The sequence below is a fragment of the Sinocyclocheilus rhinocerous genome, unplaced genomic scaffold (genome assembly GCF_001515625.1).
Source record: "Sinocyclocheilus rhinocerous isolate Xijiao unplaced genomic scaffold, SAMN03320098_v1.1 scaffold1381, whole genome shotgun sequence".
In the NCBI taxonomy this organism is placed as follows: domain Eukaryota; kingdom Metazoa; phylum Chordata; class Actinopteri; order Cypriniformes; family Cyprinidae; genus Sinocyclocheilus; species Sinocyclocheilus rhinocerous.
In genome coordinates this window covers 119,324-139,080 of record NW_015654074.1, presented here as the reverse complement: position 1 = coordinate 139,080, position 19,757 = coordinate 119,324, and the positions used below count along the sequence as shown (strand labels likewise).

General features: G+C 38.8%; 1 protein-coding gene and 1 long non-coding RNA gene across 3 annotated transcripts in view; both read left to right on the top strand.

The window, feature by feature from the left end:
* Nucleotides 1–6,555, top strand: part of rtn4b (reticulon 4b) — a 20,831-nt gene extending 14,276 nt beyond the window's left edge. The window contains exons 1-7 of one of the 2 annotated variants that reach the window (XM_016523487.1): nucleotides 535–731; nucleotides 2,049–2,256; nucleotides 2,418–2,556; nucleotides 4,937–5,006; nucleotides 5,137–5,183; nucleotides 5,492–5,550; nucleotides 5,965–6,555. In XM_016523487.1, coding sequence (XP_016378973.1) covers nucleotides 686–731; nucleotides 2,049–2,256; nucleotides 2,418–2,556; nucleotides 4,937–5,006; nucleotides 5,137–5,183; nucleotides 5,492–5,550; nucleotides 5,965–6,007 — 612 coding nt within the window. In that variant the 5' untranslated portion in view covers nucleotides 535–685 and the 3' untranslated portion in view covers nucleotides 6,008–6,555. Of the gene's footprint in view, nucleotides 1–534; nucleotides 732–2,048; nucleotides 2,257–2,417; nucleotides 2,557–4,936; nucleotides 5,007–5,136; nucleotides 5,184–5,491; nucleotides 5,551–5,964 lie in introns of those variants that run through there. The other variant, XM_016523486.1, reaches the window with a different exon arrangement.
* A 12,328-nt stretch (nucleotides 6,556–18,883) lies between these two features.
* Nucleotides 18,884–19,757, top strand: LOC107716881 (uncharacterized). The gene is made up of 3 exons (XR_001637265.1): nucleotides 18,884–19,423; nucleotides 19,576–19,644; nucleotides 19,734–19,757. It is a non-coding gene; the product is annotated as an uncharacterized LOC107716881 (long non-coding RNA).

The following is a 19,757-nucleotide window of genomic DNA, read 5'->3' as shown; positions in this document are numbered from 1 at the left end:
GTGCACATGGTTGCCAGGTTGACAAAGATATGTAGCACACTTAGCAGATATTTCCGTAGCTCTGTTTTGGGGATTACGTCTCTTTATATCAGGCAACCCCGTTGTGTTCCTCTGCGGCCAGATTAAACCTTGTTGTAGCCTATATGCTCTATTCATTCTTTTTTAGAAACCTCGCACTTTTCTGCTCAATTTTAAACGTTGTAAAATTTTAAACAAATTAAGCGTGGTCCACTGCTGCACACGTGCCACAATATCGATACAGGGCCAGCTGTATCGATACTCTTATCGTCAAATCTCTGTGACGATACATCGTCGTATCGATATTTTGAACACAGCACTACTGATCACCACACAGAATGTGAAGAATATCAAAAACTTTAGGAGTCAACTGTCCACGGCAGTCCTTAAGATACCAGCACAATAACACTCTCAGCAAAATATCGTCTAATTATCATTATCGATAAAATCCCAGAAAATTTTTAGATAATTTTTTGTCAATATCGCACACCCCTATGTAGGTGGTGGCTGAGAGGAGCCGTGTTTCACTTTCAGCCGAGAGCTGCGTTTATCTGGTGTAGGAGACTCCCTCCTCCTCTTCCTCCTCCTCCTCCTCCCGCCGCTATCAGCGCTAGTCTTCCTCTGGGCTCTGATCGCCTGCAGTCTCCAGTCACTGTGGCACAGCAGCATGGACGAGACGCTTGAGCGGCCCGCGGTGAACTGGACACACAAGGGTAGAGCCGGACTCTCTCACACACTCACTCTCACTGTAATTTACTTGTGACGCTTGAGTGCTGTTGCTTCTAGCTGCGCTGTTGGTGTGTGTGTGGCGTCTGACTGACGCTGTGCTGTCGGTAAGAGGCGAGACGAGGCCGTTCAGCTTGAGTGTGAATGCAGGGCTTCAGCAGAGCGTGCTGCGGTGACAGAGATGACCTTTGCTCCTGGAGAGAGTCAGTATCGCGCAGATAATCTGGCCAAAGGTTCTGGGTGCGGTGGGGCAGAAGTAGTCCTTGTTTAATGATTTGCTGCTGTGTCTTGTAAAATGAGGAGCGTGCGTGAGCCGTGTTTCTCAGCGCGGTTTAACACGGATCTGGAATCAGGCGCGTGTCTCCTGGGCTTTAGCAGATGCGCGTGATCTGACGCTCCTCACGCTCACACACCGAGCTCAGCGTGTGAAGGATCAGCGGGGTGTGGCCTGAGGCCAGCGCTTCACTCCATCTCAACCCTTCTTCAAACAGGTCTGAAATAGCAGAATGGGGCTCTATGGTACAATGAAGCAGCTCTTGCGATGATGATGATGATGATGATGATGGCTTCAAACTGTTTCATTATTGTATTCAAATAGCATGTATGTATGTTCACAGAGGCACAATAGTGTCCAGAAACCACACATTGTCTGAAACATGGTAATATCGTGGTGCATTTTTGTAAGAGTTACACTGTTTGAAGGAGATGCCATATTATTTGATGGCACAGTTATTGGTATTTTGGTAGAAATTATGGTTGCCATAGTAAACCTTCTCCTGTTAAGGAGAAAAATGTCTCTGATGAGTTGTTGTTGTTGCTGTGTGTTTGTGTATACACACACATTAACTTCTGAAAAGTAAATGTGGTCAAATAATCTCTGCTTGACCACTTTTTCATAAATTTGCAAAGTCATCTTGAATGTGGTTTTTGCTTTGTCATGTATGGAGTATAGATTTAGGTGAAAAAAACCCAGTGTAATGCATTTCGGTGTAAGACTGCAGCATAAAATGTGAATAAAACTGAAGAGGTGGCCTGTAAATGATGAGTTTGTGGGTGAATTTCCCCTTTACTTACAGTATATAAAATGTGTGTTTGTGACAGGAGATGAGCTCTGTCTGTGTTTAGCAGAAGACTGTGAGTCTGAGATGTTTGTGAGTGTGATGGTAGACTGTTAAGTGACCGTAAACACGCGTTTATCACAGACTGGCATCAGTCACATCATCTGCATGTGCTCGTCTCATTCTCTGCTTATGTCCATCCCGTCCCTGAGGTCCGTGAGGCTGACGTGTGTGTGTGTGTTTCAGTGCTGGAGCTGCTGTACTGGCGGGATGTGAGGGCCAGCGGGCTGGTGTTGGGCTGCAGCCTCTTCCTCCTGCTCTCCCTCCTCAGCTGCAGCATCATCAGTGTGCTGTCCTACTCCGCACTGGCCCTGCTGTCCCTCACCCTCTCCTTCAGGACATACAGGGGAGTCCTGCAGGCCGTCCAGAAGTCTGATGAGGGGCATCCATTCAAGTGAGTCCAGAGCAGAAACAGTCTGACCTACATTATTAATGTGCCCCTAGTGTCTCAGGTCTAGACCCCTTGTCCCCTACCCCTATGAGTGTCCCCATAATTCAAATCAATAGGTGCTGCTCTTCTTGAATGACAGATGATTTTTCAACTCATTTTCACAGACGGTACCTGGATCAGGATGTAGCTTTGTCTAAAGATGTGGTGCAGAGGCACAGTGACGTGGTTCTGAGCAGAATCAATGGCGCGCTGAAGGAGCTGCGGCGTCTGTTTCTGGTGGAGGACCTGATCGACTCGCTGAAGGTCTGAAGAGTCTTTCTGTAGAGTAAATGAAAACGTGCATAACCTAAACATTTAACTTGACTCAAGTAGAAGTTTATATAGTTTTATAGTAGGTCATGAGGAGAAATACTTTTATTAACTGATATATTTAAAGGCATAGTTCACCAAAAATTATAAATCTGTCATCTTTTACTTCCCATCATGGCATTTCAAACACCTGTGACTTTCTTTTCTTCTCTGGAATCAAAAGAAGATATTTTAAAGACCACTTATCTTATGTTTTTTTACTGAAGAAAGAAAGTCATACCGGTTTGGAACAGCATGAAGGCGAGTAAATGGCAAAGGAATTTGCAGAATTATTCGGTGAACTATCCCTTTGAGTATCAAAAGTACGTTTCATGAATTGAAAATAAAGCTGTCAGGACAGAGATTAAACACACGTCAAAAAAAAACTGTTTTCCAAAGATTTTAAATAAAGGGAGAGATAACAGAAGTGAGAGTACAGTTTATACAAATATCTTTTGTATGTATTTGAACATTGGCTTGATTTCTAACCAGTTCATAGAATCTGAAATTAAATAATGAGTAAGAACTTGTGCTATGCCCTCCTAACCAGACTTCATCATTACGTCATCACAGTAAACAGCATGTCAGTCTGTTCAGTCTCCTTACTCAAGCCATACAGCCAACTACAAAGCTCAATATTCATCCACTCAACTGACAACACTTTCACTGAACCCCGAAACCTCTGGATTATGTCTTACTACACCAGACCACACCCACAGGATTTACCTGTGAGCCTTGTGTTCAGGGGGAGCTGTTGAGTACAAGATGGAATTGAAAACAGCCGCCATCTTCATCACTGCTGCTCATTTGTTTGAATAGTTTGATTTTAAACTCTGGTCATTGCTGCTCTCTGTATTTCATAAGTCTCCGACATCCCTCTCGCTCTGCTCTCTGGCCCTCTTTTGTCAGTAAGATTTCTGCTGTCATGCCAGTCCTCCTGTCTTCTTAACTGTGATATTGATACGCTTTCCTCTCGTCTTGATAAGCTGGCTGCTATCAAAACTGAAATGGTTTCATCTACACACTCGGCTCGCTGGTATTCACCTGAACCTCATGAAATGAAATCCCAGCAAACGGCAAAGACTCACAGTGCATCTTCAGATCATTCAACAAAACAGACGCTCTCTTCACAGCCTGTTCAACCTGTTCCTCTGACCTCATAGACTCTGACTCCATTGACCTCAAAGCTCTCATTCTACAATAAATAAACTCCTCAAACCTAGTGATAACACCTCCAACTCCTTCAACCCAACATCCATCACCCTTTCCACTTCTCCGTGTATTTCAGCTCTGTTCACGATTTCGCCTGTCTCTGTTTTCATGCCTGAGCACAACAGAGCTGTCCGGCTGCATGGTAGGAGATGAAATCCTATCTCATTTAATATTTTCAAGGAATTTTTTCCAGTTTTCTCCTCGCTGAAGTCACTAATGCTTCCTTCAGTTCTAGTTCAGTCCCACAAACACTTAAACTGGCTTTTGTCATCCTTCGACTATCAGTTCTTAAAAAATCATGGGCAATTTCTGAGCCATCTCTCCTTTCTGCCAAAAAGACTGGATTATTTTCAGAGCCATAGCCTTCAATTCAGGTTTTTACTTGCAGCATAGTACACAATCCATAGTAGTCACTATCAACCACCTCCTTTCTTCAGACTGGTTTCCACAGCATCCTCATCCTTCTTAACCTCACTGCAGCTTCTCAACCATACCATTCTTCTCTCCCATCTTGAATCCTCCTCCATCACTGGCACTCTCCCGTCCTGCCAAAGGTCATATCTGACAAACAGACAGCAGTTTGTCTTTGTACTTCCTCCACAGCCTCTCTGTCTCAAGGTGTACCCCAGGGTTCGGTGCTCGGCCCCCTTCTATTCACCCTTCACATGCTTTCCCTTGGTAGTCTCACGTCATCATATTCTGCACTTCCACTGCTACGCTGATGACATCCAGCTCTACATCTCTACCAGATCCATTACCGCTGAAATTAATTCTGCTCTGGGCACCATGTCAATCAAATCACCTCAACCATTTTCCAAGCGTCCTGTAATGGTGCATAAAGGATAATGCAGTCACGTGACTATATTCTCATAACAACAATGATGATAAGAGTTTCATTGCAAATATATTAGATTGTATTGTAATATCAATCCCTATATTAATCCTAAACATTGATTTACTCTCTATTGTTGTAATATATACTGTGTGCACCTCTTCTTTCCTCATGAGTGTGCAGGTACGACTGAAGTCTAGTCTGGTCTGTGTGCCAATCAGTGACGTTTGTTGCTGTCAGGATCTGTCAGACACACTTGTTCACAGTGAACATGTTCTGTTTCTTCTCCAGTTCGCAGTGTTTCTGTGGGTCCTCACATATGTCGGTGCCTGGTTTAACGGACTCACGCTGCTCATTCTCGGTAAGGTCACTGAGTCGCTTTCACTTCATTCTGTACTTTCATGCTTTATTATGGGTCGTTCTACAGAGCTCCTGATCATAGATGAGCCATAATTACATTCAGTGGTGTTTTATTATCTCTTGTGCTGCAGGTCTGATTGGAGCTTTCAGCGGCCCAATAGTCTATGAGACACATCAGGTAATGGTCACGGCTGTTGTTTTCCGGCTGAAATCATGTGTGATTGATGAAACCGCAAAAGGCAATTTATTGAATGAATTAGATGGTTTTCCAAGTGAAAATACATGCAGCGTTCTCTTGAGCGTCATGTAATGTTCATGTCAGTTTGGCAGAGTGTCACAGTGTGTGTGTGTGTGTGTGTGAGAGAGAGTGTGAGTGTGTGAGTGAGTGTGTGTGTGTGTGAGTGTGTGTGTGTGTGTGAGTGTGTGAGTGTGAGTGTGTGTTGATGATCCAGTGCGTATGATGGTCATGTTCTGTCTGTCCTGCAGACTCAAATCGATCAGTTCATTTTCACGCTGAAGAGCCGGGTGAAGGATGTCAAGGGCCAGTAAGTCAAAGTTTATTTAGAGTGGACTAGACACACTCATTTTAGAGTTTTCCCCTGATTGTAATCTGGTGTCTGTTAACTGACCATTAGCCATTAACTGACAAGTGTTAAATTAGAATTAGACCTAAACTAGAATTAGAATTCAGACCTCAAAGTACAACCATCCGGCCTGGTCTACATCAGTCCTCAGCATACAGTAGCTCGTGCACTGATTCTCATGTTAAAGAAGCATCTTGAGGACTTGCTGTGGGTTAGTCTGATGCACAGTGTGACTTGGTAATTAATATTTAATTAAATTTGTTCAAAGCAGCTAGCAGGAGATGTTTGTTTGTAGATTACAGTGAAGAGTGATCTGTTATCAGTGGTGATGGAGTCAAAGTAACGTCCATATGACTCTGTGTGTGTGTGTCTCAGGATTCAGGCCAAGGTTCCTGGAGCGAAGAAGAAGTCCGAGTGATTCTGGAGCGGCTCTGATCTCCACTCCTCATCTTCAGCTCTATCTCTGTCTCTGTCTGTCTGTGTTCCTCACTCTTCGGTTCATTCACACGACTGCATCTTCATCAAGTTGCTCTGATACTGCTTGCAGAATAAATGAAATATCTTGTTTAATGTCTGAGAAACGTGGTTTTGATCCTTCAGAAAATGAAATGCACTTCAGGTCTGCTTTCTTTTTTTAATGAGGGAAGTGGAAGAGTACCAGTATTGGCTTTTTGTGGCGTTTTAGTTCCTATGACTGTGATTTTACTTGATTGACTGGAGTTTCTCTGTCATACTCGGTTATCTTAGCAACTTTTCTAGATATCAAGACATCTGAGCTCCCCTGCAGGATCATCTCTGGATGAACACGTTTACATGAAGCTTCCTCAACAGAAGCTATTGTATTTAAATATATTTATCTGCTAAAGCGAGCAGCGTTTGTCATGCCAATAACTGTGAATGAAACGCGTCCCGCTGTCTGAGCTCTGTGAATGCATTTTGAGATGTTAATGAGAACCAATAAAGCTTCTAGATCAATCAGTGGCCTGCGTGAGATTATTGAGCTCTTCTGGCTGGAGGAAGTTCAAGCAAATGAAGATTAGATCAATGTTATGGTAACATCAAAGAAGCATATGTAGCTAAGATTAGGCCTCCTCTTTCAAAGTCGGACCATAATACCATCCAGTTAATTCCTATTGACAGCTCTGCCTTTAGGAAGAGTACACCGGTTTAAGAACAGTTCATGTGCGGCAGCATACTACAAAAGAGGAGCCGAGTGTTGTTTTCTGGCTACAAATTGGGATGTTTTTATCAAGATGACAATATTGAGAGTATTGCGGAAGTGATTACAGAGTATATTCATTTTTGTGTTCATACTGTGGTCCCAAAAAAGACCATTAACATTTATCCAAATAATAAGGAATATATTACTCCCGAGATTAAGCAATATACTAGGAGGAGAAATCAAGCTTTTAAAAACAATAATAAAATGGAGTTTAGAGAAATTCAAAGGGAACTAAGGAGAAAATTGAGGGAACTGTGTAAACACAGTTTACGTGTTCGAGAAGCTATTTCAACTTCAAATACTAAATAGTTGTGGGATGTTGTGAGAGGAATGATACATTTAAATCCAAACAAGAAAGAAATACAGGTTTTAAATGAAAAAGCAAATGAATTTAATAACTTTTCTAATCGTTTTGAACTGGCTGGGAGTGGTAGTATTGATAAATGTAGAGATTGCTGAGTTCAGTAACGTGATTTCACAAAGGATAGAAAGTGCTGTTGCTAAGATCTTTAAAAGGCTGCATACCAAAAAGTCCAGTGGGCTGAATGGTATTTCAGCTCTCTTACTTAAAACATTTGCTGATGAATTATCTCCAGCCTGGAGTCACTTATTTCAGTTATCACTCGACACTGGAATTATTCCTACAATATGGAAAAAAGCAGTCGTTATTCCTGTTCCAAAAAAACATCCAGCAGAGGAAAATAATGACTTTAGACCAGTGGCGTTAACGCCCACAGTGATGAAATCACTTGAACGAGAATGTGTTGTATAAATTAGATTCTTATCAGTTGCGTATAAAGAAAATAGGAGTACAGAAGATGCTTTGAATACTATGACACTTTATTTTAAAACACCTTGAAAATCCTGCAGCTTATGTTAGAGTGATGTTTATGGATCTGAGTTCAGCGTTTCATACTCTACTTCCAGATATTGTGTTATTTAAGTTAAAACAGATGGAAGTGAACCCTTATATAATTAAATGGTATTATGCATGTCTAACGGGACGACAACAGCAAGTGAAAATTAATTCAGCTTTCTCTGATATATTGGTCACAAATGTTGGAGTTCCTCAAGGCTGCGTAAGCTCCCCCTTTATTTTTACATTACATACGAATGATTGCAGGAATCGGTACATAAACAACTACATTATTACATTTTCAGATGATACAGCTATAGTCAGTGTGCTGACAAACAATTCAGATGTCGGCATGTATAAATAAGAGATATAAAGGGGTTGTGCAGTGGTGTGAGGAACACAACTTGATGTTGAATGTCAAAAAAACTAGTGAGTGAGTGTGTGTGTGTGTGAGTGTGTGTGTGTGTGTGAGTGTGTGAGTGTGAGTGTGTGTTGATGATCCAGTGCGTATGATGGTCATGTTCTGTCTGTCCTGCAGACTCAAATCGATCAGTTCATTTTCACGCTGAAGAGCCGGGTGAAGGATGTCAAGGGCCAGTAAGTCAAAGTTTATTTAGAGTGGACTAGACACACTCATTTTAGAGTTTTCCCCTGATTGTAATCTGGTGTCTGTTAACTGACCATTAGCCATTAACTGACAAGTGTTAAATTAGAATTAGACCTAAACTAGAATTAGAATTCAGACCTCAAAGTACAACCATCCGGCCTGGTCTACATCAGTCCTCAGCATACAGTAGCTCGTGCACTGATTCTCATGTTAAAGAAGCATCTTGAGGACTTGCTGTGGGTTAGTCTGATGCACAGTGTGACTTGGTAATTAATATTTAATTAAATTTGTTCAAAGCAGCTAGCAGGAGATGTTTGTTTGTAGATTACAGTGAAGAGTGATCTGTTATCAGTGGTGATGGAGTCAAAGTAACGTCCATATGACTCTGTGTGTGTGTGTCTCAGGATTCAGGCCAAGGTTCCTGGAGCGAAGAAGAAGTCCGAGTGATTCTGGAGCGGCTCTGATCTCCACTCCTCATCTTCAGCTCTATCTCTGTCTCTGTCTGTCTGTGTTCCTCACTCTTCGGTTCATTCACACGACTGCATCTTCATCAAGTTGCTCTGATACTGCTTGCAGAATAAATGAAATATCTTGTTTAATGTCTGAGAAACGTGGTTTTGATCCTTCAGAAAATGAAATGCACTTCAGGTCTGCTTTCTTTTTTTAATGAGGGAAGTGGAAGAGTACCAGTATTGGCTTTTTGTGGCGTTTTAGTTCCTATGACTGTGATTTTACTTGATTGACTGGAGTTTCTCTGTCATACTCGGTTATCTTAGCAACTTTTCTAGATATCAAGACATCTGAGCTCCCCTGCAGGATCATCTCTGGATGAACACGTTTACATGAAGCTTCCTCAACAGAAGCTATTGTATTTAAATATATTTATCTGCTAAAGCGAGCAGCGTTTGTCATGCCAATAACTGTGAATGAAACGCGTCCCGCTGTCTGAGCTCTGTGAATGCATTTTGAGATGTTAATGAGAACCAATAAAGCTTCTAGATCAATCAGTGGCCTGCGTGAGATTATTGAGCTCTTCTGGCTGGAGGAAGTTCAAGCAAATGAAGATTAGATCAATGTTATGGTAACATCAAAGAAGCATATGTAGCTAAGATTAGGCCTCCTCTTTCAAAGTCGGACCATAATACCATCCAGTTAATTCCTATTGACAGCTCTGCCTTTAGGAAGAGTACACCGGTTTAAGAACAGTTCATGTGCGGCAGCATACTACAAAAGAGGAGCCGAGTGTTGTTTTCTGGCTACAAATTGGGATGTTTTTATCAAGATGACAATATTGAGAGTATTGCGGAAGTGATTACAGAGTATATTCATTTTTGTGTTCATACTGTGGTCCCAAAAAAGACCATTAACATTTATCCAAATAATAAGGAATATATTACTCCCGAGATTAAGCAATATACTAGGAGGAGAAATCAAGCTTTTAAAAACAATAATAAAATGGAGTTTAGAGAAATTCAAAGGGAACTAAGGAGAAAATTGAGGGAACTGTGTAAACACAGTTTACGTGTTCGAGAAGCTATTTCAACTTCAAATACTAAATAGTTGTGGGATGTTGTGAGAGGAATGATACATTTAAATCCAAACAAGAAAGAAATACAGGTTTTAAATGAAAAAGCAAATGAATTTAATAACTTTTCTAATCGTTTTGGGAGTGGTAGGAGTGGTAGTATTGATAAATGTAGAGATTGCTGAGTTCAGTAACGTGATTTCACAAAGGACTGTTGCTAATGTTGCTAAGATCTTTAAAAGGCTGCATACCAAAAAGTCCAGTGGGCCGGATGGTATTTCAGCTCTTTTACTTAAAACATTTGCTGATGAATTAACTCCAGCCTGGAGTCCATTATTTCAATTATCACTCGACACTGGATTTATTCCTACAATATGGAAAAAAGCAGTCGTTATCCCTGTTCCAAAAAAACATCCAGCAGAGGAAAATAATGACTTTAGACCAGTGGCGTTAACGTCCATAGTGATGAAATCACTTGAACGTATTGTGACAGAGAAATTGAGAGAGGATGTAGTGTATAAATTAGATCCTTATCAATTTGCGTATAAAGAAAATAGGAGTACAGAAGATGCTTTGAATACTATGACACACTTTATTTTAAAACACCTTGAAAATCCTGCAGCTTATGTTAGAGTGATGTTTATGGATCTGAGTTCAGCGTTTAATACTTTACTTCCAGATATTGTGTTATTTAAGTTAAAACAGATGGAAGTGAACCCTTATATAATTAAATGGTATTATGCATTTCTAACGGGACGACAACAGCAAGTGAAAATTAATTCAACTTTCTCTGATATATTGGTCACAAATGTTGGAGTTCCTCAAGGCTGCGTAAGCTCCCCCTTTATTTTTACATTACATACGAATGATTGCAGGAATCGGTACATAAACAACTACATTATTACATTTTCAGATGATACAGCTATAGTCAGTGTGCTGACAAACAATTCAGATGTCGGCATGTATATTATAGTATTTAGGTATCTACTCTGAGTCATCGAGTGGACTATGTTTGTACACGAGCTAGTCAGCGCTTGCATTTTTTGCGAAGGCTCAGGGTTTATTACTTAAATGAAGATAGCTGCAGTCATGCATTTCACCAGTGCTATCATACTGCCCTCGTATACCCTTGTGAAAAAGAAGTGTGCTTAATTGTATTAAAAGTGTACTTTTTGTGTACTTCAAATCTTAGAAGTATACTTTTTAAAAAGTGCACTTGCAGATAATATAATATAAATTAAATTAAAGGCCACTTAAGTGTACTTAAAGAGAGTACACTTTAATGACAATAGGTCTTAACATACTTAAGTGCACTTTATAAAATTTAACTTTATAATAATGTCTAATTAAGTATTACTTAAACGTACATTTGACATAATTATGATTTTAGTGTGCTTTAAATAAGTACACTTATTTTGATATATTTATCAATATACTAAAGCACATGTAAAATAATTGATTTTAATTTCAACTTAAGTGTGTTCTCCATAGTCCAATTTTAGTTAATGAGGAGGAAGTTGAGCAGGTAACAACATATAAGTATTTAGGTATCTACTTTGATTCTCAGCTGCAATGGAGTCATCAAGTGGACTATGTTTGTACACGAGCTAGTCAGCGCTTGCATTTTTTGCGAAGGCTCAGGGTTTATTACTTAAATGAAGATAGCTGCAGTCATGCATTTCACCAGTGCTATCATACTGCCCTCGTATACCCTTGTGAAAAAGAAGTGTGCTTAATTGTATTAAAAGTGTACTTTTTGTGTACTTCAAATCTTAGAAGTATACTTTTTAAAAAGTGCACTTGCAGATAATATAATATAAATTAAATTAAAGGCCACTTAAGTGTACTTAAAGAGAGTACACTTTAATGACAATAGGTCTTAACATACTTAAGTGCACTTTATAAAATTTAACTTTATAATAATGTCTAATTAAGTATTACTTAAACGTACATTTGACATAATTATGATTTTAGTGTGCTTTAAATAAGTACACTTATTTTGATATATTTATCAATATACTAAAGCACATGTAAAATAATTGATTTTAATTTCAACTTAAGTGTGTTCTCCAAAATTACATTTGTTAATGTATTTAGGCTATAATATATACTATGTGCATTTATGCAATTGAAATGTATTTTTCTTCTAAACGTCAATACAATTTCTTATACAGTATACTCCAATAAAACTTATTGTTGAAATTTTCATCACCAGCTCCTGCGCTATGAACTCTATGAAGTTTAATTTTCTACATATATGGCATACAGTGTCATTTATATGTCATTTGTATGTAATAGTACTGTAATTTATATCTGTGCACAGAATACGTTCAATATCATTATGTTGTTCTAAGTCAATTAAACACATTTAAGTGCATTAATTGCAAGCAAAAGTTGAACAAATCTAAACAAAATTAATTTGCATTCAAATTGTGTACATTTGGTTTCTATGATAGGCTACACTGCACTGTACACATGACTTTTAGTTAGGTGAATGAGTCATGAATGTATGGGATAATCAGGCGACGCGCGTGCATTCATTCACGTCTCTTCTGAGTCGATTCTATTTGATTCATTTGAGTTTTGAGACTTTCGTTCCGCCCTTTTAGCCTTATTAGGTTATTGGAAATTTAATAAAAAATAATTTAAAAATAATGGCTTCAAAGATAATTGACAAACACTGGTCCCAGGCTAAAATAATGAATGTTTATGGACAACATTGGGAGATAATGAAATATGAAATTAGGAACTTAGCTATTTCAATGGGGAAATCCATAGCTTTAATTAAAAGACAAAAATAATCTAAGGTTATTAAAGAAATAATGCGACTGTCCAGTAAAAGTGATTTGAATATGCATGAATTAATAGATGTATCGTCATTACAAGAACAACTGGATAACATTTACGAAGAAAACGCAGATTTATCAGATCAAGATATAAACGGTTGGCGTAAGTATTTTTTTAATTTGGAAAAGCGGAATGGTGAATTGACTTCTTTAAGTAATAATAGAGTTATAGAGGATGAAAAAAAGATTCCACCGTTTGTTGCTCAGTTTTATAAAGATTTATATACTTCTAAATTAGTATCTTCTGATTTGAATAACTTTCTAAATAGCGTCAACGATAAAGCCAAAGTTATTGATGATGATTTAAGATTGGAGGAAGTTACAGAATGTATTGGTAACCTTGAAGATAATCGCTCTCCAGCTGATGATGGGCTTGTTAGTGAGTTTTATAAAGTCTTTCCAGACAAGTTAGCTCCTTTTTTGTTAGCAGTGTTCATAGAATCCATTGAAAAAGAGGAATTACCCGCCTCTTTAAGACAAGGTGTTATTACATTAATCCCAAAGCCAAGCAAAAATATTCTTTGTTTAGAGAATTGGAGACCCATTAGTCTATTAAATAATGATGCCAAGTTATTTGCTCTAATCTTTGCCAAAAGACTGAAAGAAGGATTAAAAAGTATCATAGATGAGGAACAGACCGGATTTAGTCAAGTAAGACACATTAGTAATAATATTAGATTGATGCTAGATATGGTAGACTACAACGAATATATTTTAGATGATAGTTTTATTGTATGTATTGATTTTCACAAGGCATTTGATACCACAGAACACCATTTTTTATTCAGAGCAATTGAATTTTTGGGGCTTTGGCTGTTATTTTCTAAATGCTATCAAAACCTTATACGAAGGACGTACCAGTTGTGTGAAATTAGCAGAGGATTTCTGGCAGATTAACACAGGCGGGGGAATAACACAAGGGTGTCGAGCTCACCTTCTTTGTTTTTGTTAGCAACGCTAATAATGGCCCTTCACATTAAAAACGGTGATTCTCAAGGAATTGCTGCATTAGGGAGAACATTTAAGTTATGCCAGTTTGCCGATGACACTAGTTTATTTGTGAAAGATGCGCATGAAATCATAAAGCAGTGAACTGTATACAATAATCTTCAGATTTTTGAGAGTTTCAAAACATTTTCTTTAACTCATTCCCATAATATTCCAATTAAAAAACATCTGGGAGTTGTTGTATGTAATGATGAATATTTGCGTAATTAAATATTTATTGGTAATACAAATATTACACAAAATAGACTCAAATAACTGTATTAGGAATATGCTTAATAACACTGTTGCTCCTCCAGCTGGTTTTCTGGTTTTCTGTATGTGGAGCTCGGCGAACAGTAGACTCATTCTATATTAATAACAAAGTAGAGGTTTCTTTTAAAGTAATGCACAGAATATATCCAGTTAAACGTGCTGGAACGCTTTAAATTAGACACGGATTACTCTTGTGATTTCTGTAAAGGTGAAAAGGAAACTATTTTTCATTTATTTTTTCACTGTACACATACAAAAGTTTGACAAATGCGCGGTGCATGTTTGTGTAATCGCGGTGTGTGAGGGAACGAGAGAACAAAGCGCCACGCTTGGATGATTACAGACGAGACTCTGTACTGCAGACGATGAATCAAGTATATCTTGACATAAGCTTTCTTTATTCTGAATTTAGTCTCGCCATCCGTGCGGCTTCCACCGTAGCGCGGCGGTTCTTGCTGTATGCACTCGGGAGCTGCATTAATCGTGTCTATGACTGATATCGCAATGTGATCGCGTGTGTGGACCAACACAAATGGCTGCTGAAAACTACATTCAAAGATCCGATCTTGTAATATTTAATATACATAATCGATATTATAACCACCAGTAATATTCAATATATCAGCCACCTCTAGAAATAATGCAGTTTTTTTGTTTTGTTTTTTTGCATTTGAAGAGCGAGATGTTCTGTTACTGCTTGTGTTTGTAATATGTAATATTTTTGTACTTATCTGGAGTTATTCGTTCATTTAGCAGGATCAGAACAGTTTTGTTACTGGAGATACAGTGTGGAAACACAGAGCAGTACTGAAGAGGTGATGTTAGAAGTTTATAATGAATTGTTGCTCAGTCAGCTCACCCTGATCACACATTACAAGCTAAAAGTGCTATATTAAGTCACTATCCCTATGGATTTTAACTGCTTTGAATCTTTTCCATTTGCAAGTGATGTATTCCCACCTGTGCATGTACAGACCCCCTCTAATCATCATATATTTTACAGGGAACAACACAAGGAAGGGGGCTTCAGCTTTGCTGTGTCAGTCGGTAAATACAGGAACATCCTTCATGAAGATGTGCGAGAGAAGCGTGCAGGGCAAGATCAGCTACCTCTCTTCATTTTCATGCATTTTGGGATATTTATCTATTTTTTTTGTAATTGATAAAGTGATGTTTTATTCTCGGTAAAGTAGGAATAATCCATGTTTGTGAAAACGTTATCTATTTTTAGAGCGCAGTGTCAGTGAAGATGGTGTGGTCAGGGGTTCTGCTGTTTGTGTGAGCGCTGATGACTGAGTAATTCATCTCTTAGCTGATGCAGATGCGGTCTAACGTTTACACACACCTGCAGAATAAACTGCTTCATCAGAGCAGAAATGATTCTACCTCTCTATCTCTTACTGCTTAAATGATTAACATTTATTTATTTTTATTTATTTAGTCATTTATTAGACGCTTTTATCCAAAGAAACATTTCAGATACTGCAAGGTGTATATGAACTTTGGACTGCAACTGTGTCTATTGCTTTCACTCAGCTGAACCATTTATAATGACTGCATATGTTTTATAACAGTGGTTGTTCTTCTGTTGTTTCTTTCTTTCCTCCAGGTATATTTTCTGACGTTCCTGCCTCTTTGGAGCATTTGCGTTCACACAGACTGTGGAGAGATGGTGTGCAGCTTCATGATATGTGGAGTTTAGTGCTGATGCAGAGCTTCTGGGACACTGACAGACAGCAAGTTCATTTGCAGTTCTTTTTTTTATTATTATTTAAAGGGGTCCTATTATGCTCTTTTACAAAGTCTTGATTATGTTTTGGGGGTGTACTAGAACATGCTCTCATGCTTGGTGGTTCGAAAAACGCATTATTTTTCACATAATTTACATTATTAAAATACCTTTCTCCCCATCCTGGCACAAACGGCTCGATTAGTTCCGGCTTTGATGAAGGTCCGCCTTCCGAAAAACAAAATGTGTTGTGATTGGTTAGCTGTCCCAGTGTGTTGTGATTGGCGAACAGCTTAGACGGTGTTTCAGTACTGCCACGCCCCTTGCTCCGTCTTTCAACAAAAACTTTTGGCGAATCCGGCACTGTACTCCCTCGTGTTGTGGAAGCTGTCCTCAGTAAAATGCGCAGCACACAATAGCAAATTGGGGTTATAATGCTCAGGAACAGAGTTAAAAAATAAATTGCAAGCACTGTTTCCTGACATCATCCGCTTTCGGAAGCCCAAACAAAGACGTTTGGGCACGGAGGTGAAAAAAACAGCGTTTCAGGCGGTCGCGCACCGTACGAGAAGCGCAGCGTCGCTCAAATACATTATGCCACGTCTTTAAAATACAAATACATTATTTTCTATGAGTGTACGCACACCGGCGGTTGTGATGTCACAAAGACCGGAAAACAAACGCTGTAGTCCAAACGAGCCGTTCGTTGTAGTTCTTGAAAAGGGATTTAAAAAAACCGAAATATCTCCCTTTGGAGAGGACTTGTAACTTTCTAGATCTTTTTTATGCCCAAACATACACACTACACACTGACTAAAATTAAAAAAGTGAAAAAGCATAATAGGACCCCTTTAATCTATTTATTTAGTCAAATTTGCATTCACTAATGCTGGAGTAAGAGTTTAGAAGAAACCTTTCGGCCCTGTTTAATGTTGGTGCTAGTAAAGGTCTGAGAACTAATGGTCTGCTTTCACAGACAGGGCTTAGACTAAGCCAGGATCATAGTTCGATAAGGACATTTAAGTCATTCATTAACATGCCTTAAAATGAAACATTACTGGTGAGCATCTTGAGACAGAGCTAAGGCACTGATATTTTTAAAGATCAGTCAGTGCAAGTTTCTTTCAGTTGAATCAGCTCAGAATTACATTTGAGTCCGGAGCTGGTCTTAAGCCTTGTCTGTGAATCCAGGGGCACACGTAACATAGATTGGTCATGTTTAGCAACAAGGTCTCATTTGTTAATTTTTGTTTAATTTTCTTGATTTGTTCGTATAATGTGTGTGTGTTCCACGAGGATCGTAACAACAGTCAATGTTGACCTGGAAACAGGCTTATAGATCATACAGAATGATGTTTTCTGTGATGGCGAGATCAGGTACTTTTGTAAGTAAGCATGTAAGTGATTCTGCATTGTTCTCAGACTCTAATAAGTGAGTTAAAGTGTTGTAACTGTGTGTAGTGTTGGGTTTCTCTTGTGCGTCAGCAAAAAGCGTTTTTGTGTATTTGTTTTAGAGATTGTTTAGCCAATAAATGTAGAGGGTTTTCCATTTTGTGTTTGTGTTGATTGTAACTAGGTAATTAAGAGATTAAAAAAATTAAATAAATATACTAAATTTCAACTTCATTGCCAGAGATATATAACATTGAAGTATATTTTAGTTCACATTAATATTTCAAAGTACATATAAAATGTACTGAAGTCCCACTTAAGTGGTTCAAAAATATCACTCAAAAGTTCAACTAATTGCAATTAATGTAATTTTAAACTGTAATATATTTGAAATCAAGTACAGATAATATGCATTTATGTGGTCGGAAACATTACATTTAATTCACACTTAAGTGTATGGTTAACTGACATTAAAGTATATTTTAGTTCACATGAATTGCTTGTCAGTACATCAGTAGTACACTTTAACCACAGTTTAATGACACTAGAAGCAATGATGAACATATAATTGTACATATAAAGATGTACTAAAACGTCCCACTTAAGTCACTCAAAAGTTCAGCTTACTGCATTTAATATAACTTTAAAATGTGATACATTTGAAATGAATTACAAATACAATGTATTTAAGCGGCGAAAATAACATTTAATTTGCACTTATGTGTGTTATTTTCAAGTATATTATTACAGCAATAAGTGCACTTTATAAAAGCACTTAAATGCACGTCTTTTTCACAAGGGCACTGTTACAGTTCTAGTAGTGGTGTTTTTATTTGTTTTTAAAAGACCATGTAGTTTTGTTGTTGTTGTTGTTTATTTTAGTACTTGAATAAAAACGAGAAAGGTTGCTTTGACAACTAGATGAAATACAATATTTAAACTAATTTTATTTGAGTTCATTTTTAAGTAATTATATGCTCATTTGTGCTCCTGCTTGTTTTAGTTATGCATTAGTTTCCTCCATCTGATAACTCTAGCCTCTACACTACAATCAGTGCACAGCACCATTAAACTCTTTTTCCACACTTATATATTTCTTTATGTAAAGTACTCCGGATTTCCTATTTTCCCTCCTTTTATCTGCTTTGTTCACGTTTTAAATGCATTTACACTAGTACACAAGTATTCTCGTAGCTTCGCCAAACTGAAGGTGAGCCACTGATCTGTATATTATTTGGCTTTCTGTTAATGCAAATGAATCACAGATAGTGTGCACACTGTCAGGTGGAGTATGCTTTCAGAGGTGCACACTAGCTAGAGCTTTTGGACGCAGCCAAAATGTGTAGAAATGTCCATGAGATCTCCGTGAACCCATGAGCCGGTGTCCTCGTTTATTTCACATCAACTCTGATCACTTTTATACATGTGTAGGCCTTTTTAAAGATGCATTTGTAACCCTAAAACCCTAGGAGTTGTAGTTAATAGTCTCTTATTGTCCTGATAAAGCAAACACAAGCCCATCACATGAATACAATACACATAGGCTAATATACTGACACATTTAATATTCGATTAATAGCATTTCATAGATTACACTTTCAATAAAACTTTCACAGTTGCTCAGGGGCGCCATAAGAGGAAGGTTAGGAGAAGTCCAAGGGCCCTATGAGGGACGGGGCCCCTGCAGTGTGTAAAAGCTGTTTTTCTGCATGTTTTGTTGCATTAACAGCGCTCTGACCAGCAGGCGGCAGCAGCGACATTATTATTATTATTGTCGTTGAGGATGACGTTCATGTGATATTTTATGACGGGGCTTTTATTTTGAAGGGCGTGCGCCGTTGCCGTGATCACGTGATCGGTCGGTCCGGTGATAGAGTCGCTGATGTGCACAGAGCTGCTCAAAGCGATATTAAAAATAAGAGATCCGTGAATGTGAAAGTCATTTCATTTGTTTACCCGTCGGGAGTGTTTCACAGCAGAAGTGTGACTTACAGCGCGATATTTCGATGTGACTGATGCCATTCTGTCTGCTAAAGGCTATAGAGACGATGCAAGGATCGAAACAAATGAACGATTTTAACAGGTTTGACTTGTAAAAACAATATACGGTCTCATAGAGTGAAAAACGATACACGTTACGCTGTTTTGATAAAGTCTGTGTAAAATATCCGCTGTGCTTGCTGCAGATATCCGCTTAGCATTAGCATTAGCCGCAGATGTGCAGTCAGTGCTCACGTGACTCTATCTTCATAAACACAGTGATGCTCAAACACTCACCCCGCAGCACATAGATCCACGCGATATACACAAACACACACACACCTGACAGCCGATATCATGGCCAACGTGACGGATCTGCAGAGTAAATACAGTAAACTGGCCCAGGAGTACTCAAAGGTGAGCTCTTCTTCAACAGACATTAGTGATTTCACACTGTCTCCTATCATTTGTCATTTCATCTTCTAACGTTAAAAGTGTTTAAATGATTAAATGTGTTCTGGTGAACTGTATAAGCAGTGGTGTGTTTGCTGTGTGTGTGTGTGTGTCAGCTCAGAGCTCAGAATCAGGTGCTGAAGAAGGCCGTGGTGGACGAGCAGACCGCCTCCTGCTCCCTGAAGGTGTGTGTGACGTCTGGCCCGCTCCTGCGCTGGAGGCCTGGTGGTGTGTTCACACGTGTGTGTGTGTGTGTGTGTGTGTGTGTGTGCAGGATGAGCTGAAGCAGAAGGAGCAG